At 52.2% G+C, this 25,615-nt stretch overlaps 1 protein-coding gene across 3 annotated transcripts in view; it reads right to left on the reverse strand.

Moving 5' to 3' along the window:
• PRKD2 (protein kinase D2) overlaps nt 1-25,281 on the reverse strand; it is a 35,152-nt gene extending 9,871 nt beyond the window's left edge. Inside the window, exons 1-15 of one of the 3 annotated variants that reach the window (XM_082369740.1) lie at nt 24,753-25,281; nt 21,821-22,900; nt 19,480-19,618; nt 15,707-15,838; nt 12,495-12,649; nt 12,158-12,380; nt 10,930-11,007; nt 10,698-10,851; nt 8,008-8,125; nt 7,648-7,725; nt 5,957-6,215; nt 4,387-4,439; nt 4,163-4,235; nt 3,580-3,686; nt 2,518-2,679 (exon numbers count right to left, since the gene is read on the reverse strand). In XM_082369740.1, coding sequence (XP_082225866.1) covers nt 2,518-2,679; nt 3,580-3,686; nt 4,163-4,235; nt 4,387-4,439; nt 5,957-6,215; nt 7,648-7,725; nt 8,008-8,125; nt 10,698-10,851; nt 10,930-11,007; nt 12,158-12,380; nt 12,495-12,649; nt 15,707-15,838; nt 19,480-19,618; nt 21,821-22,060 — 1,971 coding nt within the window. In that variant the 5' untranslated portion in view covers nt 22,061-22,900; nt 24,753-25,281. Of the gene's footprint in view, nt 1-2,517; nt 2,680-3,579; nt 3,687-4,162; nt 4,236-4,386; nt 4,440-5,956; nt 6,216-7,647; nt 7,726-8,007; nt 8,126-10,697; nt 10,852-10,929; nt 11,008-12,157; nt 12,381-12,494; nt 12,650-15,706; nt 15,839-19,479; nt 19,619-21,820; nt 22,901-24,752 lie in introns of those variants that run through there. The other 2 variants (XM_082369742.1, XM_082369741.1) reach the window with 2 other exon arrangements.
• Nucleotides 25,282-25,615: the final 334 nt, after the last annotated feature.

Below are 25,615 nucleotides of genomic sequence, written 5' to 3' on the forward strand. Positions count from 1 at the left end.
CCCCACCCTGCAAGCCAGCCTGACAAAGGCACACAGCTTGGGAGAGCAAGGGTGCTGGGGCTGGGGAAAGGAAGCCAGCACAGGGGACTTTGCAACCAACAGAGAACATGTCCCAGAATCGGGTGTGGAACCAGCCAGGTGGGAAGATCTTTCTAGGAAGGCTGTGAAACTCAGAAAACGAAAGTAAACACCATGAACAAAATAAAGAGGAAAAGAAATACTGGGATTAGAGATGGGTACAACACAAGCAGCAAAGATCCAGGGTCCTTCATACACAAAGAGCTCTTACAATTCAATAAGAATAATCCAATTTAAAAATGGGCAAAGAGTGCATAAAGCACAGGTCAATAAACATGTGAAAATATGCTCAACTTCACCCATAATTTTTAAACCAGCAAATGAAGCCACATGAAGTATTATTTTTCCACCTTTAAAACTGGTGATTGGGCTTCCCTGGTGGCACAGTGGTTATGAGTCTGCCTGCCAATGCAGGGGACATGGATTCAAGCCCTGGTCCAGGAAGATCCCACATGCCGCAGAGCAACTAAGCCAGTGCACCACAACTACTGGGCCTGCACTCTAGAGCCCACTCGCCACAAATACTGAGCTCACGTGCCACAACAACTGACGCCTGCATACCTAGAGCCCGTGCTCAGCAACAAGAGAAGCCACTGCAATGATAAGCCCACGTACCGCCAGGAAGAGTAGCCCCCACTCGCCACAACTAGAGAAAGCCCACCCGCGGCAATGAAGACCCAATGCAGCCAAAAACAAATAAATAAAATTAAAAAAAAAAAAAAGACTGGTGATTATATTGGGAATTCCCTGGCTGTCTAGTGGTTAGGACTTGGTGTTTTTACTGCTGTGGCCTGGGTTCAATCCCTGGTTGGGGAACTAAGATCCTGCAAGCCATGCAGCATGGCAAACAAACAAACAAACAAAAAAAAAACCTGGTGATTATATTATCCAGAGTTAGTAAGGAGTGAGAAAATAGACACCCTCAAACTTTGTTGGTGAGAACAAAGATTGAAGGAGGTTTTAGAGTACTTCCCTGGTGGCACAGTGGTTAAGAATCTGCCTGCCAATGCAGGGGACATGGGTTCAATCCCTGGTCCAGGAAGATCCTACATGCCACGGTGCAACTAAGCCCATGCACCACAACTACTGAAGCCTGTGTGCCTAGAGCCAGAGCTCCGCAGCAAGAGAAGCCACCGCAATGAGAAGCCTGAGCGCAGCAATGAAGACCCAACGCAGCCAAAAATAAATAGATTTATTAAAAAAAAAAAAAAAGAAAGAGGTTTTAGAGAATAACCGGGCAACATCTTTTTTAAACATTTAAAGCACATTTCCCTGGGCTCGGGAGTCTACTCTTCGAAACGTATTCTATTGAAATTCTGCCACCAGAACCTGTCGATGTTTGTAGACAAATGTTCACAGGATGTTGTTTGCAGTAGTGGAATAGTGAAACCAACTACATGCTCAGTAACTGGGGAATTTGGTAATATCCGTCATGGGACGCAATTAAGAAAAAGAGGCAGTTCTACTAACTACACACTGAAATAGAACAGTCTTCCAGAAGCACTGTTAAAGTGAAGAAAGTAAGAAGCAGAACAACGTAGCGTTATATATGTGAAATCAATTAAAATGCATGCACTTGTGCACGTGCGCACACACACAAATAACACAGATTAGTTTGACTTTACTCAGGAAAAGCACAGCTCCTAGGTTTAAATCCCACCAGCTGTGTGACCCTGGGCAAGTTACTTATAAAGTCTCTGAGCCTCAGTAAAATGGGAGTAATAATAACCACTACCACATAGGTTGCTACGAAGATTAAATGAACTAAAACAGTGCCTGGCACAGAGTAAGTGCTCAATAAAGTTTAGTGACCACATTATTTATCACCCTCATTATCAGCATCCCCCGTCCCAGCCCTGCCCACTCTGGGTGATTACTCTCCAGGGCTGGGGCTATTTTGGTCACCGCTGTGTCCTCACACCGCCCAGTATGGCCAGGCACAGGGGTTCAGGCAGTGTTTGTTGAACCATTTAATAAATGAATGAATGAATGAGCTCCTCAGAGAAAGGCCTCTCTCCCCTGCCTTTTTTCTTCATGAATAAAGTCAGGCCCAGTGACCCTGACTCATTATATAAAGTAATAAAAAATATAAAATAATAATCATTTATTACTTTTCTATAATAATAGTTATTATTATTACCACTCTATTATTTTCTACTTATTATCCTATTATGTTTCTATTGTTATTACTCTATTATTATTATTCTATTAACTGTTCTATTATAATCTATTATAATTTTAAAATGATCACTCTAATACTTTTTCTATGATTGTTATTATTACTCTATTATTACATTTTCTATTACTCGCTGTTATGACTCCCACCCAAGGTCTGCCTGCTCTTTGGGGGCACAGGGCACATGTGCGTCTTGCAGGGCAGGTGGGGAGCCGGGGCGGGGAGGCTGGCGTTGGGCGGGGCAGTGGGCGGGGCAGGCGCACCTGGGTGATGAGGAACTTGGTGAGGCGCTCAGGCAGCCGGCCCTTCTCGCTGGAAAGGATCATCTCCAGCATGTCCCCGTGCAGCTTCTCCATCACCACAAATACCTTCTCCGGGGTCTCGAACATACACTCCAGGTTGACAATCCCTGGGTGCCGCAGACTCTGGGGTGGGTGGGGTGGGGGGCGGGGCGGGGGTCAGAACCCAGGTCACCCGCAAACTTGGGACCCCAGAGGGCAAGCCATAGGAGCAGGCAGACGACAAACAAGACAGATATCCCCGGAGGGTCGGCTGTTCCTTCCCTGGGGGTGCCACTGGGGGAGGGGAAAGGGCTTCCACAGCCCCAGACAGAACCACCCCCCCAGCGCCACCAAGTGTCCAGAAGGATCTTTACATCATGAAAGTCTGGTGAAGGTCCAGGGTTGCGGGAACAAGAGAAGGGGAGCGTGGAGAAATGGGAAGGAGCTTTGTACATCTGTATCTTCTAAATCCCTGCCCTCCTTCCCTTCCCCAGCCCTTGCCTAGCTGAACCCCATCTCTCCCACCCAGGTCCCCACCCAGCCTCCTCCCTGGGGTCCAGGTTCCAGCCCCACACCCTTTCCCCCTACCCTCCAATAGCAGCCAGAGGGATCTTTCGAAAGTGCACATCTGCCCCTGTCCCTTCCTTGCTCAAAATCCTTCCATGGCTGCCCAGCACCCTCGGGAGAAAGCCCATAGGGTGTGACCCCCAGCCTCCCCACTAACCTCACCACCCACCACCTTTCTTCACATAAACCATCTAGTAACCTTGAACTCCTTCAAGTTCCTAGAAGACTTCGTGTTCCCTCTCACCTCTGGACCTTTGCACGGGTTGGTCCCTCTGCTCAGAATACCTTCTCTACCCCTTTAGTCTCAACACACATGGTGCCTCCTCTAGGAAGCCTTCCCTGACTATCCCCAGACTGGAGGAAGTGGGAAGGGGGCAAAGGAGGAAGTGGGAAGGGGACAAAGGAGGAAGTGGGAAGGGAAGGGCCCTTCCTGGGTGGGGAGGGGGGCAGAGCTGGACCACAGATCTCAGGGGTCACCTGCAGAATGGCCACTTCGTTCCGGAGTTGGCTCTCCTGCTTGGTGGGGAAACGCAGTTTGTCGATGACCTTTACTGCCACGTCCCGGCCTGTCTTCCGGTGCTTTCCTGGGCAGGGGGTAGGGGAGATGGGGGATGAGGGGAGCAGGACCTTCCAGTCCTGGCAAGAGGAAGCCCCCACCAGAGAGACACAGCCGGAGTTGGGCAGAGGTGGATGAAAGGCCATCATGGGGGCTCTGAGGGGTCCCCGGGAGAGATGCGAGGGGGGTGGGGGGCCCTGGGAATAAAGGTGGAAAGTAAAGACAGAGCTCCGAGGAGGGGAATCTATAACATGGGAAACTAGATTTATAACCAATCAGAATCTAGCATCTAGCTCTGTGGCCAATCAGCGTAGAATTTACCTTCCCTATTAATAAAGGGAGAAAGTCATTGGCCTTTCCCAGTGAGAAAAGGTGAGCCTGCAACCATCTGCCCCCAGGATCTAGCTTTCTAATCAACTAGAAAAAGTGGTGAGCATGCAGGCAATCAAAGGGAAGGTCTGAGCTCAAGACCCCTTTCTGGGTCAGCTCTTGAAGCATCCTTACCGCCATAGACCACTCCAAACTGGCCGGAGCCCAGCACCTCATCCGGGAAGATCTGGTAGACAGTGGCAATGTCCTGCAGGGTGGGGACAAGGAGGGTCAGGGGTGCAAATGGGGATGGGGAGGTCAAGGAGACAAGGAGGGTGGGAGAACTGGGAGGCTGTTTGGGAGGGGGAGGGGGAGGGGGAACACATCCTTGGGGCTGTGGGATGTGGGCAGGGTCTCACCACATTCTCTTGGATCTGGCTGTTAGACACAGAGATGCTCAGAGAAGCTTGTCCTGGGGAGAGGGGGAGGCGGAGGTGAGGGGACCCCAGGCTCAAGATCACGTTCACCCATAACTCCACCCTCTGGAGCCAGTAGTCAGGCTACTGACTGACTTGTCCACTAAGAACCTCAGTTTCCTCCTCTGGAAGAATGGAAACAATAAAAAGACCTCTCTCCTAGGGCCAGTGAGAGGAGGAAATGAGACAGGAGCTCAAAAAGCGATGCCATGAATGAGTTCACGGAGCATTTCACTCTGTGATCTCAGCACCAAGTGATGATCCCGTTTTACAGAGGAGGAAACTGAGGCTCAGTGGGAAACTCCAAACTGACTCCGGCATCTTCCCCTGCATTTGCCCCACTACTAATCCAACCAAGGTCAGACATTTCCAAAGTCTTGATCCTTCTGCCATTTGAACATCTGTCCCCTCCCTGAGGAACATCCGGCCCTCGCCCCTCAGCCTCCTCCCTGGTCTCCCTGCCCCGTTCCGCCCTCTCCTATTTGCCCTCCATAAAGAAGCCAGAGGGATCTTGCTGAAGCACAAACCTGACTCCATCCTTCCGCTGCTCAAAACCCTGCCATGGCCCCCCAGTGCCCTGAGGAGGAAGGCCAAGGCCCTTAAATGGCCTAACAAGCAGAGTTTGGTCCCTCTGCCTCTTTGACTTCATCCCCTCCCTTCCTGTTGTGTGTATTCCCGACATGCTGGGCCTCCGATACAGCAAGTTCTCTCCTATCTCTGGGCCTTTGCATTTGCTGTTTCCTCTGCCAGGAATGCTCTTTCCCTCATTGTGGACTTAGTTAAATTCTCCTCATCTCTCAGTCTCAGCTCAAATGTTACTCCTGGGGCCATGGCAGGTTCCTTTAGCACATGTTCTACGTCCCACTTGTCTTTCATCCAGGATGATCTGATGAATGTCTGTTACTCGCCCCGGACTATGAGCTCCCTAAGGCGGGAACCTGGGACTCCCTGATCATCCTTTGCCTCTGCGTGAAAGGATCTCCCACTTCCTTTCTCTTCATTTCACCCCTCTTCAACTTCCAGGTCTTAGCTCAGATGTTGCCTCCTTCAGGAAGCCCTCCGGGACACCCAGGCTGGGTTAGTCACCCCCTCTGAGCTGCCACAGCCCTCTGGCTCCCCTATCCCAGCCCTGCCCACTCTGAGTCATCACTGTCTGGGAACAGGTCTGTCTTCCTTACTGGACTATGAGCTCCAGGAAGGCAGGTCCTGGGCTGTCTTGGTTATAGCGGTGCCCCCAGCATTATCCAGCACAGGCCAGGCACAAAGGAGCATGAATTAAAAAGTCTGAACTCACAGTTTGGAGGAGTTGGCACCCCTGGGAAAAGACTCAGAAAGGGAAAGTAACATGCCCAAGACTATACGTTAGGTCTAGGGCTTAATGATTTAGACCCAGGCCTGCTGAGTCCAGAAGCCACATTCTCCACTCTGACATTCCCTGGTTCTTCCCTTCTCCAGGATCCCACCCAAGCCCTCCAAGACCCATCCTCCCAGGGACCCGGGGCGGGGGACTTACTGTGGGGCGCATGGCCTGGGGCACTGGGTGCATCCTGGAGGATGACAGGCATCAGGGCCTGGCGGATGGCTGTTTCCCAGCCCCGGGCAGTCTCGGCCCCCTGCCCGCTGGGCCCCCCTGGGGCCCCGCCAGGGGTCTCGCCCACAAAGTAGGTGGTGTTGGCAGTGACAATCTCGAAGCAGTGTGGGTTGGTGCCTGGTGGCACAAGGCTGAAGTTCTGGGCAGGCTCCACGGCGAGGATTTCAGACAGTGGAATTTCCTGGCCGGACACAGAACCAGCATCCGTTAGGGCTCCAGGCTGACCCTGGGGCTCTCCACTTACTCAGATGAGCACACAGAACCCAGTGTCATTGCAGAAGGGGCTGGTTTGCATGGAGTGGTCAGGAAAGGCCTCCTGGTGGAAGTTACATTGAAGCAGAGATCGGAAAGGTAAGAAGAGGCCAGCTGGTGGCGAAATGGGGTGGGGGAGGGGTGGAGCATGTGCAAAGGCCCTGAGGTAGAAAAGGCTTGTGTTCAAGGAACATGCCATATCCCCATTACATGGATGGTGCCTGGCACACAGTAGGCATGCCATGTTTGATGAATTACTAAAGGATAAAAAGTAAATAAATAAATAAATAAATAAATAAATAAATGAAATCAGGCTAGGGCCAGGCCTGCAGGGCCTCATGGGCCACAGGGAGGAGCCTGAGCTTTGTCTCCAGGGCCTTGGGGAGCCACAGAAGGGTTTAGGGCAAGGCGGGGAGCAGTTCTCTCTGGCTGTGTGTGGAGGGTGGATGGGAGAGGATGGGACTGACATAGGAGACCAGGAAGGAGGCAGAGGGGGCCCTGGGAGGAGAGAGGGTGCCGGGTCTATGGGGAGGAAAAAGAGTGTGCTTTGAAAAATGTTGAAAGACAAAGGAAGGGAGGAAGAAAAGAAGGAAAGAGTGAGAAGGAGAGACAGACTTAGGTAGCCAATAAAACCAGGAGACAGAGACGTTGTGGTGGGGATGGTATTTTAGATAGCGTGGCTTGAGGAAGACGGGAAGGATGAGAAGGAAGCAGCCATGGGAAGGGTAAGGAAGATGCTCCAGAGCAGGTAAACAGCGAGGTGTCTGGGTTTTATTCCAAGGGCAGTGGGAACCATTGGAAGGTTGTGATGGTTTTAATGGACTCCTCTGGCTGCTGCGTGGGAAAAGACTGAGGACAAGGGCAGAAGAAGGACCGCGGAGGAGACTGGCTGGGATGCAGCGCTGGCATGGGAGGCGGTGATGAATGAGTACAAAGAAAGAATTCAATAAATTAATTATAAAGTTATAATGATAGCACCCTTATAGTTACTGGGAGTTTAACGGAGCTTAACATACGCCTGGCCCTAAACTAATTGCTCCACATAGGTTATCTCTTTGAATTCTGGCATCAGCCCTGAGGCGAGGACTATTCTTTGAGGCCTTTTACAGGTGAGACACGTGGGGTGCAGAGAGGTGAGGTAACTTGCCAGGATCCCCTAGCTGGAAAGTGATGGAGCTGAGATCAAACACGGGGAAGGGCGTCCAGGTGGGCGACACTTGCTGATGGGATGGAAGCGGGCAAGCAGGGGGTGGGCAGAGAGTGTGATTCGCAGGTGTTTGCCTGAAGCAACTGGGAGAGGAGGGGAGAAGATAGCGGACAAAGAGGAGAGGTCTGGGGGATCTGGGAGCCAGAAGGCCCACCTTGTAGTATCTGTTGGTCGTGTTGTTCTGGAAGAGCGTGATGCACTTGCAATCCAGGCGCCAATAGTGTCGCTTCCTCTGTTGGGAGAGGTGCTTGAGAGACTGAGGTTGTCTGCCCCCCATGCTGCTAGGGCTCTGACTCTAATCCCAGCCAACCCCCGCCCCGCCCCTGACCTTGCCTTAGTCCCGCCCCTCCCCTAAATCCTGTCCCTCCCCCTTCATCCCTATAGCCACCCCTCTAATTCTACCTCAGCCTTCAGCATGACCCCGCCCACTCCAAACCCCAACCAGCTCCGCCCCCTCAAACCCCGCCCTCCCCAACTCTAGCCCCACCCACCTGATCCCGCCCCACCCACTCACCAGCGTGTCCTTGTTGCTGTAATGAACCACCCAACCCTCACGAAGCGTCGTGCTGGATTTCCGTGTTGTGTGTCGCACTGACTGCACCACCCTCATTAGGGGGATGTACCCCAGGGAGCTGAGGGTGGGGGAGAGGAAAGGGTGAGAGGTTACAAGCAGAAAATAGCCCTAGTGCCTGGGGCCGCGGCGGGTGGTGGTAGGGGCCGGTGCGGGCGGGGTGGGGGGGGACGGGGCGGGTGCATCTCTGGGCAGCCAGGGGGTTTTTTGGCCACACTTTTTTCCTTTGTGGTTTCCAGATTTCCCATAACGAGGAAGGGGACTCTTGAGAGGCCCACATTAAGAGGCTGCGTTCCGAAGCCAGGCTGCCTGGCAAATTACCTTAACCACTTCGTGCCTCAGTTTCTCCACCCAAAGGGGTTGCTGTGAGAAGTGAAGCCTTTCTTAGGAGCTTAGCACAGTACTTGGCACACAGTGGGCCTCCAATAAGTGCTAATTAGTACTGAGCCCATTGATTGTGGAGCCAGCTGTGTGACATTGGGCAAGTGACTCAACCTCTCTTGTGCCTCATTTCTCTCATCTGTGCACGTGCTATTAGGACAGTGAGGAAATGAAGGCTGAGAGAAATTAAGTGACTTGCCCAACTTCAGAACCGACAACCTCTTGATCCCTGCGCTAGACCTGGACTTGAGAGGCCTTGGCCACTTCTCTTTGCCTCTCTGAGACTCGGTTTCCTCATCTGTGAAATAGGCTGCCTCTCCCAACAGCCCTCCCCTACCAAGTCCTTCAAGGTCCAACTCTGATAGCCTATTACTAAACACTCCCAGGAAAGACCTGGGAGAAAGGGATTCTGAGGTTCCAGGTGGCTAGGGCCGGGTGGCACTAGTAAGAAACTCTCGGTGACCACTGTGACCTGAATACCCGTCCCCCCTCTGGCCTCACTTCCCATCCTCTTCCCATCACTCTCCCTGCTTCAGCCATCCCAGGTTCCTTGCTACTCCTGCAACATTCTTGGTTCTACCTCAGGGCCTTTGCACTTGCTGTTCCCTCTGCTTGGTAGCCTCTTCCCCCAGATATCTTCCACACCACTCCTTCCCTCCCCTCCCTCAGATCTCTTTAAAGCTACAATATTTCCTCACAGAGGGCTCCTTTAACGACCCTTAGTAAGATAGCCTGTCCCCATTTTCTATCCCCTCTCATTTCCTTTCTAATTTTATTTTTGATAGCAGTTATCAGTATCTTATAATAACCTAAAATGGAAAAGAATCTGAAAAAGAATACATATATTCTTCCCTCTCTCTCTCTCTCTCTCTATATATATATATATATACTGAATCACTTTGCTGTACACTTGAAACTAACACAACACTGTAAATCAACCATACTTCAATTAAAAAAATTTTTTCTAAAACATATGAAAAAAAGTGAAAAGGTTCAAAGGATGAGATTAAAAATAGAGAAATGGAAATGCAAATATTTTCTTCTCATACCTCCAAATGGATCATCTCTCACCCTTCCCACTTTAGAGATTCAAGATTCAAATACTAGGGAGAACTCCTTTTCCATTTTCTGAGCACTTATAACTTGGCAAGCACTTTCCCTGCATGATCAAATAGAATTTGCACACTCTGTAAGGCATGTCCTCAGTCTCCAGGAGGAAACCGAGGCAGGCAGAGAAAGGACCAGCAGTTTAAGTGATGGAGCTGGGATCCATCTCTCAGCCTCCAGTGCCCTGTGCTTTTAGCCCTGCTGCTTTCCTGCCACCTCGATAAACAGTCATCCATGGAGGAAGCCAGGCCTTGTCCTAGGCACTCGGGAGGAGGATAAATATCCTTGCCCTCGAGCACTTGAACTCACATTCTAGTGAAGCTGAAGATTAATTCCATTTCTAATTTAAAATGTGTAATTAAGTAAAAGTTATTATTTTTCAAAGCTTCCATGCCAGAAGAAAGCCACTCCCTGTCAGTTCGTTGGGAATATTTTCCTTTCCCCATTTTACAGACGGGAACACTGAGGCACCAAAAGGAGAAAGAACTTGTTTAAAGGCCATACAAATCAATCCAAGGCCAAAATGGTTGAAAGAAAATGGATATTTTCCCTTCCTTTTTAAGATTTAGGGCTCTGGGATAAGAGTTAAACTAACACTTACTGTATACCAGGTACTGTTTTACATACTTTATTTACATTAATTCATTTCATTCTCGCAACAACCCTATACAGTAGGTACTACTTTATCCCCATTTTACTGATGAGAAAACTGAGACCCAGAGAGGTTAATCTCTTGCCTAAGGCCATACAGCAGTCTGGTTCCAGAGTCCATATTCTCACCCTTTGTACTGTCACTTTGCCATATGGACTGTTTCTGGAAGGACCCACCAGAACCTAATCCCACTGTCATCCTCTGGGGAGAGGGGCTGGGCAGCTGAGAGGCAGGGAAGTGGGAGGGGTTGACTATATACGTTTTGAGTGACTGTATTACCAGTTCCAATAAAAGAAAAACAATATAAGTTAAAATAGGCTTCCATTAAAACTTGTTAAAAATGTAAATCAGGAAAAAAGGTTAGGTTAAAAAAAATAAAGTTTGGATGCTTGAAAAAGTTCGCCTCAGGAACCTGGGAAATTTATAAAAATGGGGTGATGTCAACCCATTGTAGGGACGGAGAAGGGCCTTCGCTGGAGAGGGCCCTGGGTACCTCTGGGCCTTGCCTCCCTCGCCTTCCTCCTCCTCGCTGGCATGGAGAGCATTTTCTGAGTGGGAGCCCGGGACGAAACCCGAGTCATCTGACTCATCCATGAGGGAGCTCTTGTCAGCCTCGCTGAAATCAGTGGCCTCCTCCATCGGCACATCTGGGAGGACAGGGGCATCAGAGGGGCCTCCGGAACCCAGTCCTGCTGCCCTTTCCCGCTCAGCCCCCAGCCTCTTACCTCCGTTGATGAGTGCCTCCCCCAAACAGTCATTAGGGACTCGGGTGGCACAGCGTTTGTGACAGTTGAACTTGCAATCTGGTAGGAGGACAGGGAACATGGAGACGGGTGGGAGGGGGAAGAGAGGTCACCTCTAAGGGTTGACCCTTGACCCCTAGCCCCCAGTCTCAAAAGAATTTGCTATTGCTTTTTGGGGCAGGAAAGCTAAATGACCCTTCCCTGGTCATCCCTCCTTTAAGCCACAGTCCCCAACTATGGAGAGGCTTGATTAAATAGAGGAGGGCCAGATGAAGTGTCTGTGGCTTGATAGCCCTAGTACTGTAAGGGTCTAAAATTCTAACAGTGTAAATATCCATCACCCTAGCTTTCTACAATTATAGAATGTAATCACATGTAACATTCTATGATTCTAGACTTCAGGCTTTTGAGGGCGGGGTTTCTCAACCTTTGGCACTATGAACATTTTGGGCTGGAAAATTCCTTGTTGTGGCGGACTCTTCTGAACATCATAGGATTTTTAGCAGCATCCCTGACCTCTATCCACCTGATGCCAGTAGCACCAGCCCCACATGACAAACAAAAATGTTTCCAGACATTGCCAAACATCCCCCCTTGGGCAAAACTGTCCTTGGTTGAGAACCAGTGCTTGGTTGAGAAGTTTGAAGACTCTGAGGTTCTGGGCTGCTATACATCAAAGATCCTGGAATTGTATGAAAACTTATTTTGCTAAGGTCCTTATGATTCTAGATTTCTAAGACTGCAGAGTTTGATGTCCAAGTTTCTTCTCAATTCTTATGGTTTTAAAGTTTTAACATTCTGAGAATCTATAATTTGATAGTTCTAATATTTATGAGTCTAAAGTTCTATGATTCTTTTTGCTGAATCCTATGATCTAGAATTCTTGAAACTTATGTTTCTAAGGTTCTCTGATTCAAGAATTCTCAAGTTCTACGGTTTTAGAATTCCATGCTAAGCACCATATGATTCTAGATTTCTTAGGTGCTAGGATTCCAAGTTTCTAATGACTGAGGTTATAGGATTCCAGAATTCCAAAGGTTCTAGAACTTCAGGATTCAGGGCACTCCCTTTCCAAGGCCCTGCGCTTCTAAGGATCAGAACAGAGATTTTTGTTTCCTGCCAGAAGCCCAGCCTCTGAGTGTGTCTGTGTGATGGGGGGTGTTCTGACTCAGTCCCTCACCACCCCCCAACGTGGGGGGCCCCCGCTGACCTTTGCACTGCAGGCCCTGGCGAAAGAGGCCCTTGAGCAGTTTCTTGCAAGCCTGGCAGACGGTGGGCCGCGTGTAGCTGTGGATGAGGAAGGTGTGTGGCACCTTGACCTTGGACAGCAGCATCTTGTCCAGCTCGATCGGGCGACCGGTGTAGGATGAGGCAGAAGATGAGGAGGACGAGGACGGGGGGCGGCGAGGGATGAGCTCGGTGGTGCTACGGCTCTGTCAGATGGCAAGGTGGAAAGGGACACCTCAGCACGTCGCCCCTGCGCCTGGGCCTCATCAACCCCCAACCCCCACCCCTCCCCACCCCTCCCCACTCCCCCAGCCGCTCACCAGCTCATCAGCCATGCTGAGCAGGGACTCAGAGGTGCCGAGGCGCACCGAATGGCCACTGGCCAGAGACGTGGACGACAGGCGTCGCTTGCGGGCCCCACTGCAGTTGTTGGGGATGCTGAAGGCGCAGCGTTTGTGGTAGTTCAGTCCGCAGCCTGTGTGGGGCGCTCGACGGTCAGAGACATAGCCTCCACCTGACGTGGGCACTAAAGCTCAGCTCCCCACCCCCACCCCCGCCACCTTCTCCTTTTCTGAAGATCTGTAACACAGCAGGTCCCTCAGGATGCCTCTTCCTAGTGTAATTAACATCAGCGGAAAACTACAAAACCCAATTCAGGCAGAACTGCTAATGGCTGAGAGCCTTCAGGAATAAGGGTTTGGGGAACTCCCTGGCGGTCCAGTGGTTAGGACTCCGCGCTTTCACTGCCTAGGGCGCGGGTTCAATCTCTGGTCGGGGAACTGAGATCCCACAAGCCACTCGGTGAAGCCAAAAAAAGGAATAAAGTTTTGGGCCACCCCAACAGACAAAACACCATGAGCAGGTGAGGTGCTGGCTGAGGGCAAAGGGAATATGGACCAGGCAGTGGAGAAGGAAGAGAAGGAAGCCACAGCCACGTGACCAGTTGCAGCCTTGAGGACAGTCATAGTATTTCTTCCTTACTTTGTTATGAATATGTGCGTACACCAAATATTTTTGTTTTCTTCCCTCTTCTACCCCCTTATCATCTAACATAAGATATTAATAATAATTAACTTTATACCGTGATATTTGTTACGGAATGTCAAAGGAGAAGAGGGAATATCACACAAGGACATCGTCTTATGGGGAAAGAGAGCATTTTCAGTTGTACTCGGGATGGTTGTATCATATCATGTGGAAGTGTGACTTTGTTCTTTCTTTTCTTTTCTATTTTTAATCCTTGACCATGAAAGAGTCAGGCTCAGCTTGTCATTTCCTACTGGACTTCCTGAACGCTTCTCCATACATCTCTGGTGATTCCAAATGATTCCAGGATCTCTTTCTGGAGTAAAGAATGTTCCTCCAGCCTTTGGAAGCTTCCTTCGGACATTTTATGAAGCCTGTCTTCTGGCAGCCGGCCTGTTATAGACTTTCCTGCGCAGTAATTCCTCATCATAGGCACTGTCTCAAATGCACAATGTCACGCTGCAGAGGCAAGCCTGGGGATTGCTGTTGGTGTTACGAGGAGAGTTTCAGGATGGCAAATTGCGCACAGGAACCATGTCCCAGTTTTGGCCTTTAATCACTCACATGCTTCACAGAATTTCAGAATCTCATCTATGGGTCCTGTTATGAGTATCAAGGTAGAACCAAACTCCCGTAGGAAGGTGTCAATGGCATAAAGTACAGGCATCTGGGCCTCTTTTGGAACCCTATGAACTTGGACCATCATCTGTGATGCTGGGCCGATGAAGTCCATTCGGAGAATGGCCATTAGAACTTAGTGATACCAGGGTTGCTCCATGACAACGGTTACATAAACCAAGACTTCAAGAGTTGGATATGGCATGTGGACGATGGCAATATTGATAGCAGCTTTGAATGCAGTAAACTGGTTTTTTGCAGGCCTGATACAGCTATTATCCCTAGAGTCCTTAAATAATGCCCCAAGTGTATTTAACTTTTTTTTTCCGTGCCGTGCGGCATGTGGGGATCTTAGTTCCCTGACTAGGGATCGAACCCGCGCCCCCTGCAGTGGAAGCACAAAGTCCTAACCGCTGGACCACCAGGGAAGTCCTCCACAAGTATATTTAGGGCTGCATGATAACAACCCTAGTCGATGCTGTGGGTCATCTGGAACACAAGGTATCAGGGACTCCGGATTTCTATAGGAGAATGACAGCCACAGAGCTGGAGATCCTTAGGCAATGGAACATCTGAGAATACGCCTCTAATAGTGGGGCACACTGAGCACCAATGGAGATGCAGGTCGTCATCATATAATGGATGGTCTTCATCCGCTGTGTGAAGAGCAGAGCCAAGGCGGGTGTGCGGCCTTCCTCTGCAGGGGAGGCGTGATCTCGGCATTCCCCCTCAGAAGCATCAAAGACGGGAACAGTGAACCTGCGGATCCTGACACTTGGGCTTAACCTTGAGACATCTTGTCTCAAAGGAACACACTGTGTTCCTTTATTTTTTTTAAGTGTGATTTAGGGAGACGTGTATGGGTGCCTGTTATGGACTGAATGTTTGTGTTCTCCCCAAATTCATATGTTGAAGCCCTAATCCTCAATGTGACTGTATTTGGAGATGGGGCCTTTAAGGAGGTAATTAAGGTTAAATGAGGCCATAAGGATGGGGCCCTCATCAGTGGGATTGGGGTCCTTATAAACGGAAGAGACATGAAAAATCGCTCTCTCTCCACGTGCTATGTGAGCACAGGAGGAGATGGTGGCCATCTGCAAGCTAGGAAGAGAGCCCTCACCAGGAACCATATCTTGTCAGAACCCAGATCTTGTTTACACCACCCAGCCCGTGATCTTTTGTTAGGACAGCCCTAGCAGACGGAAGTGCCAAGTTGCCAAGAGGTGGACTCTGAGAGTCAGCTTTATGTGTCACATCCCCAGTTACTCAAACGATAATCTGCGTGTTGCTGCGAAGGTATCTGGAGATGTGATTCAAGTCCACAATCAGTTGACTTTAAGTGACGGAGATCATCCTAGTTAATCTGGGTGGGCCTGTTTCAATCAGTTGAAAGGCTGAAAGAGCCGAGCTGAGATTTCCCAGTTGGAGAGCAGCTTCATCTCCTGCCTGCTCTCCCTGACGACCCGCCCTGCGGATTTCAGAGTGGCCAGCGCCCACAAACCTGTAAGCCAATTCCTTCCAAAAATCCCTTAATATATGCCTCCCTACAGACTCCATTTCTCCTGTTGATCCCTGACTGATATAGGCTCCGCCCTCTTCCCCATCACCCCTGTTCTCCCCCAAAGCTCTGCCCCTTACCACTCCCTCGGAGCTCCACCTCCCAGTCCCCACCCCCAAACGGAGCCCCACCCAGACCCCTCCCTCCACCCAAGCCCCGCCTCCTGTTCCCACCTCCAGTTCCTCCCCCAAGCCCTGCCTCTGGGCGCTCACCCCTCCCTCCGAACCCCACCTCTTAGGCCCCACCTCCTGGCCCTGAGCTCCATCCCGGCCCCGCCCTCACGCCCACACCCTACCTCTTGGCCCCGCCTCCAGCCCCTCCGCCTCTCACCGTCACACTTGAGGCCCTGGCGCACCAGGCCGAAGAGCATCTCTCCGCAGTGGTCGCAGAAGGCAGGCGCTCGGTAGGAGTGCACCGTGAGGGCGTGCGGGCGGATCTGGAAGTCCTCGAAGGTGGCCGAAGCTGCAGGCAGCAGGGAGGGGCGGATGATTGAGTCGGGACCAGCGGTGGCCATTTCAGCCTCCGCATTCCCAGGTTTCACACAGTCCTCTCAACTGCAATGTTTGATCTTTCCTTCAATCATTTACTCGCATCCTACATTTCATTCGACCTGGGTTCAAATCCCAGCTCCACCATTGGCCAAAACACCTATGTGCCTATGCCAGGGACCGGGGAGGGGGAATGGGGAATTGTTTAATGGGCACAGAGTTCTAGTTTTGCAAGATGAAAACAGTTCTGGAGGTTGGTCACACAACATTGTGAATGTAATTAACACTACTGAACACTAGACTTAGAATATGGTTAAGATGGTAATTTTATGTTGCATATATTTCATCACAATTTAAAAAAACTTAATTAAAAAAACAGATAGGGCTTCTCTTGTGGCACAGTGGTTAAGAATCCGCCTGCCAAAAAAAAACAAAAAAAAAGACAAAAGACCTGAAAAAGGTAAGGGTCTGGACCATGCAGGTATCTAGGGAAGAACATGCCCAGTATCATAATAGTATCGCCTTATAGTTCTTTTTTTAAAAATTTATTTTGATGAATGTTCCGCTTACACTTTTTTATTTCTATTTTTTAAAATTAATTAATTTATTTTAATTTTTGGCTGCGTTGGGTCTTCATTGCTGCGCACAGGCTTTCTCTAGTTGCGGCGAGCGGGGGCTACTCTTCGTTGCAGTGCGCGGGCTTCTCATTGCGGTGAGTTCTCTTTTTGCGGAGCACCGGCTTTAGGCCCGCGGGCTCAATAGTTGTGGCTCGAGGGCTCAGTTGCTCTGCAGCATGTGGGATCTTCCCGGACCAGGGCTCGAACCCGTGTCCCCTGCATTGGCAGGCGGATTCTTAACCACTGCACCATCAAGGAAGTCCCTATGGTTCTTTTTTATGGGTTAAATGAATATATGGAAAGCTTTTTTTTTGGCCGCGCCACGCGGCTTATGGGATTTTAGTTTCCCTACCAGGGATCGAAACCGGGCCCTCATTAGTGAGAGCACAGAGTCTTAACCACTGAACCGCCAGGGACTTCCCGGAAAGCTCTTAAAACAGTACCTGGCTCAGAGAAAATGCTCAATAAATGTTAGCTATTTTTTTTTTAAATTTTTATTTATTTATTTATGGCTGTGTTGGGTCTTCGTTTCTGTGCGAGGGCTTTCTCTAGTCGCGGCGAGTGGGGGCCACTCTTCATCACGGTGCGCGGGCCTCTCACTATCGCGGCCTCCCTTGTTGCGGAGCACAGGCTCCAGAAGCGCAGGCTCAGTAATTGTGGCTCACGGGCCTAGTTGCTCCGCGGCATGTGGGATCTTCCCAGACCAGGGCTCGAACCCGTGTCCCCTGCATTGGCAGGCAGATTCTCAACCACTGCGCCACCAGGGAAGCCCAGCTATTATTTTAAAGTTTCATTTTTAGACTAAATCTTGTTCCTCTCCCCACCCCCATCCCCCCCACCCCCAATTTCTGTCTAATATTAAGCTATTTTTCTTAGTATTATGCAATGGAGAGGGGACTCTGTTCTATGTGCCAAGCACTGTTTACACGCGCAGGATAAAGCTCTGAACAAGAGAGTTTCACCACTCTCAGAGATCTGACATTCTTTTGAGGAGAAGGAAAAGATACATAAAACAAATAAACAAACAAGGACATTTCTGACAATGGAGGAAATGGCATTTAAGCTGAGATCCAAATAACAAGAAGGTGCTAGCTATGAGAAGACAGGACAGGGTCGGGGGTGGGGGAGAAGGACAGCAAGTGCAAAGGCCCTGAGGTGGGAGGGAGCTTGATTTCTTTAAGGGACAGAAGGCAGACAAGATGGTTGGAACAAAGAAAGTAAGGACAGTGTTAAAAGATGAATTTGGGGAACTGGCAGGGCCCAAGTCATGGACAGCCTTGAGGCCACGTTGAGGAGTTTGCATTTTGTTCCGAGGGTAATGCAGAGTCAGGGGAGGATTCTGAGCAGTGGAGTGTCATGAGCTGACTTAGGTGCTACTGCAATAGTCTAGGCAGGAGGTGATGGCGGCTTGGATCAGTGGAGGGAGTAAAGAAATAGATTCAGGATGGGTGAGACCAGTAGATTTGAGGATGGACCAAGTGAAGGGGTGAGAGAAAAAGAGGAGCCAGGCATGGCCCGAAGTTTGGGGCATGAGCACCTGGGTGAATGGTGATACCCTTCACCAAGCTGGAGAAGACTGTGGGAAGAGCAGGTTTAGAAGGGCGAAATCAAGATTTCTGTCTTGGACAGGCTGTATCTGAGAGGCCTGGAGCTGCCGAGTAAAAGCGTCAGGGAGACAGCTGCACGAACAAGACTTGGGTTTGGGAAGAGACCAGGATGAAGATAAAAATCCAAGGGTGGCAAGCCTATACGAGGGACGTAAATCCAAACTTCTTCTTCTTTTGTTAATGATTTATGCTCTTTATTTATTTATTTATTTTTAATTTATTTTTTGGCTGCGTTGGGTCTTCGTTGCTGCGCGTGGGCTTCCTCTAGTTGAGGCGAGAGGGGGCTACTCTTTGTTGCGGTGCGCGGGCTTCTCATTGCGGTGGCTTCCTTGTTGTGGAGCATGGGCTCTAGGCGCCCAGGTTTCAGTAGTTGCGGCACGTGGGCTCAGTAGTTGTGGCTCGCGGGCTCTAGAGTGCAGGCTCAGCAGTTGTGACACACTGCGGCATGTGGGATCTTCCCGGACCAGGGATCGAACCGGTGTCCCCTGCATTGGCAGGAGGATTCTTAACCACTGCGCCACCAGGGAAGTCCCATTAATCCAAACTTCTAATTGTCATCCATCCATCCATCCAACAAATTTTACAGAGCATTGCAGTACTCCGGGTGGGGGTGGGGGGCAGGGGAGGACATACAGCCATGAGTAAGGTACCTCCCACCCCCCTACCCCACCCTCCTGAAGGAACCAAGGGCTAAAGAGTCCTCTAAGTGCTGAGAGCTTGCCCATCCATCAAATGGGAATGGCCAGTGGGTGGACTAGATTTTGGCTGAAAATACAGGCACCCGGGTTTCATCTCACGCCGCAGAGTCTGATTTAATTTAGCATTTCACTGGGAGGAGGCACAGGCAGCAAAACATTTTTAACTTTACATCAAAGTGTAACGTAGGTCTAGGAAAGGACATATCAGAAATGCACAGCTCAATGAATTGTCAAACTGTACATGCCCATGTCACCAGCATCCTGATGGATAAATGGAAGTTTAAACCATTGTGCCCCCCCACCCAACTCCAGCTGCCAAAATGGTACCCACTCTCTTGGCTTCTAACAAAATAGCGTAATTGTCTTTGTGCTTCGTAAATGGAATGATACAATATGTAGTCTGATGTCTAGCTTCTGTCCCTCAGCATTAGGTGTGTGAGATTCATCCGCGTTGCCGTGGATGGTTTATGTTCAGTGCTGTGCGAATTCCACAATGTGCAGGCACCACACCTACCCATTCCATAGCGGTAGTTTGTAAAAAGCTCCCGCGGTGATTCTAATTTGCAGCCAAGGCTTAGAACCGCAGGTCCCTAACTTTAAGAACTAAGTTTCTGGGCCCACCTCCCCTCCCCCTCCTCCCGATGCCCCGCCCCCGCTCGAGGCTGCGCCCCTAGGCCTGCCTCGGCCTCTCACCCGACAGTACCACCTCCACCAGGTCGCCCTCCTGGATGTCTCCGGCGGAGCGCACCAACTGCAGGAGGTTGGCCGACGTGGGGTCATGTTTGAAGAGCAGGATCTTGTCGTAAAGGCCATAGAAGCCACACTCGGGGAACTGAGGGGCGGGAGAGGGAGGTGGTGACGGAAAAGCTCAAAGCAGCGGTCTGGAACCCTCCCAGGGCAGGGCCGGCTGTTTCCCCCGGAAACTCAGAGACCCCGCAGCCCCTCGCTTCCTGCCCGCTCCCTCCCAAGCCCAGCTCGAGCTGAGCTGGGCAGGGTGCCAGGGCCCCAGGTGTGCTGGGAGAGAGCGCTGGCCAGAGTTTGGGAGAGTGGCTCTGGGAGCGTGGGCACCTAGAATCTTCTGGAGATGGAGGGGGGTAGGGCTGCGTGAGCACCCCTTCCCTTATCTCCCCACCACCTCCCGCTCCCCCTCACCCCCAGCTTCCTTCCTGGATCTATTGTTGTCCCTGTTACCTGGCTCCAGGCCCAGCACTGGGGCTGGGCGATCTGGAAGGAGGGGATTTAGGACTCCTAGTTTGGGGGGGGGGGAGGGGGTGCGGAAAGGCTAGGGCTCAAGGGAGCTGGAAACTGGCACGGTGTCCCCCACCCAGTGCCTCAGGGACCCAGGTGTCCTGGTCCCCAGCTTGGGGAGGCGGGGCAGGAAATGAAACCTGGTAGAACAGAAAGTGAAACCACCCAGGTGGAGCCACTGGAAGGAAGGAAAGGGGCCCTACCACACCTGGACTGGGTTGGGGGGGGGGGGCAGAAAATAAAACTGCGGTGAGGCCTGAGGGGGTAGGCTGAGGACCTGAGCACCGGATAAAGAATTTCACCCAGGGGACAATCTGCCCTCTCCCCAGCCTGTTTTCCCAAGGAGCAGGCTGAGTGCGAGCTGGGCCTGCTAGTTTTGGGGTTTGGGGTAGGTGGCAAAGGAAGCTCTATCTGTTCTTGTTGCTGGGAGAGGGTCCACAGGTGGCCAGGACTGCCAGGGTCCTGACTGCCTTGGAGGTCTTTCTCTAAGCTTCAGTTTCCTTGTCTGTAAAATGGGGGAGTTGGCCCAGTTCCTAACGTTTTGTCTGCAGCCCAAAGAATTCATTCCCAGGAATCTAAGAAGATTCTACAATTTGGGTATTTTGGGATTCCAGCATGCTCACATTATAGGATTATACATTCTAAATTCCAACAAATTATCATGATAAGTTTTAGGATTTTAATAACCTAGATTAGTAGTAGTCTAATATTTTAAAGTTCTAGGAATCTGCCAAACTAGGATTCTAATATTTGAATATCTTAGCATGAAAGGATTTCAACGACCCAGCATTCCAGAATTCTAACATTTTTATGCTCTAGGAGTCTAACAACGATGGAATCAAATATTCCAACATTTTAATGTTTTAGTATTTCAACAACCTCGGGTTCTAATGTTTGAACACTTTAATATCAGAGGAGTTCAGTTACCTAGCAGTTGCATATTCCAACAATTTAGAATTCTAACATTTTAACACTTTTACAGTCCAAAATTCCAACAATAGAGTAGCCCACTATTCCAATTTTTTTTTTTATTCTAACTTTTAACATTCTAGAATCCAAGCATTGCGTCCCACCTGATTTCCCCTTGCCGTGCTCCCCCAGGCCCCAACCCCAGTGACCCTGGTGTCCAAAGTGAAGAGTGGGGTGGGATTGGGGAAGGTTCGTTTTAACAGACTAGCATCAGAACTGGGGGCGGGGGGGGGGGGAGACACTGATCAGGAGAGGGGACACAGACCTCAGAGCCTCTGGGGATTGTGAAGAGGCGCACCTGCCCCTCCACACACACTCAAGCCTGGGGGAGGGCAGAGATTGGACTCTGAGACCTCACTTGCCCCTGGCAGCTACTGCAGGCACCCGCACCCACACATGTCACTTGATCGCCATGGCCAGCCTGGCTTCAATTTCTACTGTTTCCACCAAATGGGAGGCCGGGGATAGGCCTGGACAGGGAGGTCCCCTGACATCTGTTGCTCCCACCTGCCCCTTCCTCTCGGCTCCTACACCTCACCGGTCCCTCCCTTCCTCCATGCTGTCTGCAGCAAACAACAACACGCAGGGACATGCAATTTGGGGAGGCCTCTAGGGCCTCTGACCAGGCCTCTCTCAAAGGAGTAGTGGAGTGAGGGGCAACTGGGGGCCAATGCCCCACCCCCACCCCTCAGTCGCCCAAGGCTTATGCCCCTTCTCTCCCTCTTCCTTATACTGGGCTGGAGATCGCCTCTGCCAGCGCCTCCACCCTCTTCCAGACCTCTCCTCAAGCTAGATGGGGGGAACCCTGTGCCCTCACCTTCTGGTCAACGATGGAGCAAGCCAGCTGCTTCACGTGGGCCAGCTCGGAGGCGGTGGGCAACAGCACGAACTCACGGGTCAGCCCGATCTGGATGTGGAAGGACACCCCCGAGCCCGGCGCCGGGACATGGGGCAGCAGCGGTGGCGGCGCCTGCAGTTCCAAGCTGCCAGAGGGCGGAGGAGACCCCGGCCCGGGAGAGCCCGGGAGCCCGGCGGGATGGGAGGGGGCGGCGGCCATAGGGCGAGGCCCGGGACCCGCCGCCCGGCGCCCACCCGGGATCCGGCTGCAGGAGCCTGAGCAGGGAGGCTCAGGTCCCTGGATCCGAGGTATCTTGTTAGCTGGTGGCAGGAGCGCGGGGATCCCGGGGATCCGAGAAGAAAATCCTGGCAGGTTGAGGGAACTCGAGGATGGTGGGACCCTGGGAAGTTAGAGAAAAGGAAGCTAGTGGATCAGACGCCCGCCCGGGGATTAAGGGATCACAGACGATCAGAAAGGAGAAATCTAATGGTTTGGGGGGCCCAGAGATTGGGAGATTCCAAGAAATCAAAAAAGAAAATCTAGTAGGCCGGGGTCACAGGGATCAGAAGAGCCCAGGATCCAAAGGCTCCCTGGAGAAAGAAGGGATTGGAAAGGGAGCAGGTGGAGCCAAGAATCCAGTGGCTCTAAGAAGAGGATCCATATAAGAAGGGAGCTCGAGGGATTCACCAGATCTTGGGGTGGAGAGCAGGAGTCTCTGAGTCGGGGATCGAATGGATCCCAGGGATCCAACAGCGGGCCTGGGAATGGGCAGAGGGATTCCGAGGGCTGGGGTGCTAAGGCGGGAATCTCACGGGTCTCGGAAGTTGGAGAAAAATTCGGTCGGGGGCCGCGGAGAAGGGGGTGTTACCGGCGGCAGTGGGGTGGCGGGGGGTGGGAGGGAAGGGAGGGTCGTCCGGCGCCGGGCGCCGATGGCTCTTTTTCCCACTCCAAAGTTTAATTCGGCGGCTGCGGCCCAGGAGGAAGTGTCCGGAGTGACAGTTCAGTCGGCCAATCGGCGCCGGCTTCGGTGACGTCGAGAGGGCGGAGCCTGATGAGGGCCTGCGGGCGGAAGAGGAGGGCGGGCTTAGCACCTCTGAGTTGGGGGTGGCACCTCCTGCTCCCGGGTCTGGGGACCCGGGGGTGGGAGATGCGGGGAAGGGAGGCGAGACTGATTCCTTCCCACCTCACACCCAAGTCTGGAAAGCTGACTTTTCCCTGAGCTGGAGAGGGAGGGGCAAGCCACCCTCACCCCCACAACAGGTCGCGAGGCCGGGGCTGAGGAGGCGTCTGGCCCTTTAAGGAAGGGGGCCGTTCTGCCTGGCCTGCATCCGGCGCCCACCGCTGGGGAAAGGGTGGGAGGCGGTGTCAGGTCTGGCCCGCTCTCCGGGCCGGGCCTGCCTCTTCCCAGGGCGTCACCACGCCCGCCCCCTCCCCCCACTCCCGAGCCCATTACACAGGTGGGAAGACCGAGACCTCCAGATGGGCAGAGGTCCTTGCCTCAGGTCTGTCTCCAGCGACCTTGGCCAAAGTGCCAGGAGCAAACTGCAGGGGCCAGGGCTGGGTTACCCGTGCGCGGAGAGAGTCAGGCACAGGGCAGGTGGAGAAGGGGTGTAGTTTCCTTCCATCAGCTCCCCACTCCACCCCAGTGTTTAGGAGGGTGAAGAGCCAAAGAAAAGCCTGGGGGTGCCTGGAAGGACCATAGCGACCAGGGAGGACCACACATCCACACCACTTCATAGATGGAGAGCACATAGTTCTCCTGGGGAAGTGTGCACGTGCCTGTCTCTGTGTGACTTTAGGTTGGTGACCTCCCCCCTCTGAGCCTGTTTCTCTGTCTCTTAGATGGGACAATAATAGGACTGACCCCAGAGGGTCTTCGTGGGGATTAATGAGATGGTTTAAGGGTGCCTACAACACAGCAGAAGCTCAGTAATGGTGACTGTGGCTATAATGCGCTGAGATAAAGGGGTGGGCATCTCAGGCACTCAGGTGTTTGTGGGTGGGTTTGTTCATTTAGTCATTCAGCAAGTATGGATTGAGGCCCTACTATGTGCCAGGCCTGTCATAAAACACCTCTTCCAGGACCAATTCCGACTTGATTTCTTCTCCCCAGCTAATAATGAGTGGCTACCATTTAGTTTACGTACAGGAAGCTGAACCCTCAGAGAGGCAAAGTGACTTGTCCAAGATTGCCATGCGAGCAGCTACCACCCACTGGCTTCACTGAGGGGCCAAGGCCTGGCTGAGCCCCAGAGGCATCCCAACAGAGATGGGCCGCCGCCGCCTAGGCTCCCAACCAGCAGGGCTGGGTGGGGATGAGGAACTCACGATGAGCCCCCATTCCTGGTAAAGGGCTGTTGGGGGTAGCTGAGGTTGGCACAGTAGCGAATCTGTCACCACATCCGGGGGCTGGCTGGGGCTGGGGAAGGAAGTCTGAGGCTGGAGCGAAACCCTAAACCACCACCTGGGGAAGCTGCACAGAGCCCAGAGGGATGAGAGGGCAACGAGGCCGCATGGCACCCATAGCTGGGCTCCTGTCAGCCTCACCTGGTGGCCATCTGCCCACCTGTGCCCTTTGTCCAGACCGGCGGACGACCACCACAGTGAAATCCTAACCTGAGTGTGCACTTCTCAGGCCTTCATCCTTCCTCAAGTGTTCATGGGGCCCTGACAGGAGCCAGGCCCTGTTCCAGGCACTGGGGTGCAGCCCTTGATAAGCCAGGAGGTGGGCATTACTGACAGGCTCACTTTACAGGGGAGGCTGAGGCCCAGGGAGGTGCCAGGACTTGCCCAAGGACCCCTGGCTGGTAGGCAAAGAGGCCTCATAGCAAGCAGAGGGAGTCACAAGGGACTGGATACAAATTCTGATTTGTATCCTGCTGGGCCCTGAGCAAGCTCCTCGAGCCCTTGCCTCCATCTCTCGTCCTTTGTTAACGCGTGCATCATGTTCCGCTCCCCACTTTTTGAGGTTGTGGGGACCTAGTGAAATGGCACGTGAAGAGCTCTGAGGGCACATCCGACTGCTGTGATTCAGCCACCGCAGAGAAGGGAGAAGGGAATGGACTCCTCCGGGCGCCTGCAGCGAGGGGTCAGGCACTTGCGTCTCCTCCTCTGGCAGCTCCCAGCAGGGCAGAGGCGTTCTGCGCGGGCACGTCCCAGGGTCTCCCTTCCTTCCCACTCCATGTAGGCCCAGGCGTGGGGCAGGGAGAGAAGGGGGGCGTTCAGTACTCTGGGTTAGCACTTTGGCCTCACTACCAACCATCACACGGGGGGCGGGGGGGATGAGGAGCTGAACCGTCACATCGCTTCATCTGCTAGTCAGGGCTCGGCTGTAGCCCCTGGGGAGGGAGCGCTTAGGGACAGAAAGGAGGGGCACAGGGAGATTCGGTCCTTGCCCCCACTTCCGTCCCTCCACCCACACCCCACCCAAGATCTGGGCCCCTCTCTGCACCCCCGCCCTACCACGAAACCCCAACCCATCACATCCCCTCGCCAAGCTCCACCCACCCCTGGCAGAGCCAGTTACTCCTCCCCGAGAGTCCCCCGGTCCCCTCAATAGTCAGCACCGCCGCCCATCTTACTCCAAAGGGTTTATTGAGACAAGGTTCACAGGCAAGTCCAGGGCAGAGGGGATGGGGCTTATAAACAGGAACCTGGAAGGGGGCCCAAGGGCACGGGGTGGAACCCAAAAACGAGAGTGAAATAAATAGAGGAAGAGAGTGGAGGGTCAGGAGAGGAGACGGACAGACTATCACACAGTGATAACAACATGGG

The sequence above is a fragment of the Balaenoptera borealis genome, assembly GCF_965194805.1.
Source record: "Balaenoptera borealis genome assembly, chromosome: 19".
Classification (NCBI taxonomy): domain Eukaryota; kingdom Metazoa; phylum Chordata; class Mammalia; order Artiodactyla; family Balaenopteridae; genus Balaenoptera; species Balaenoptera borealis.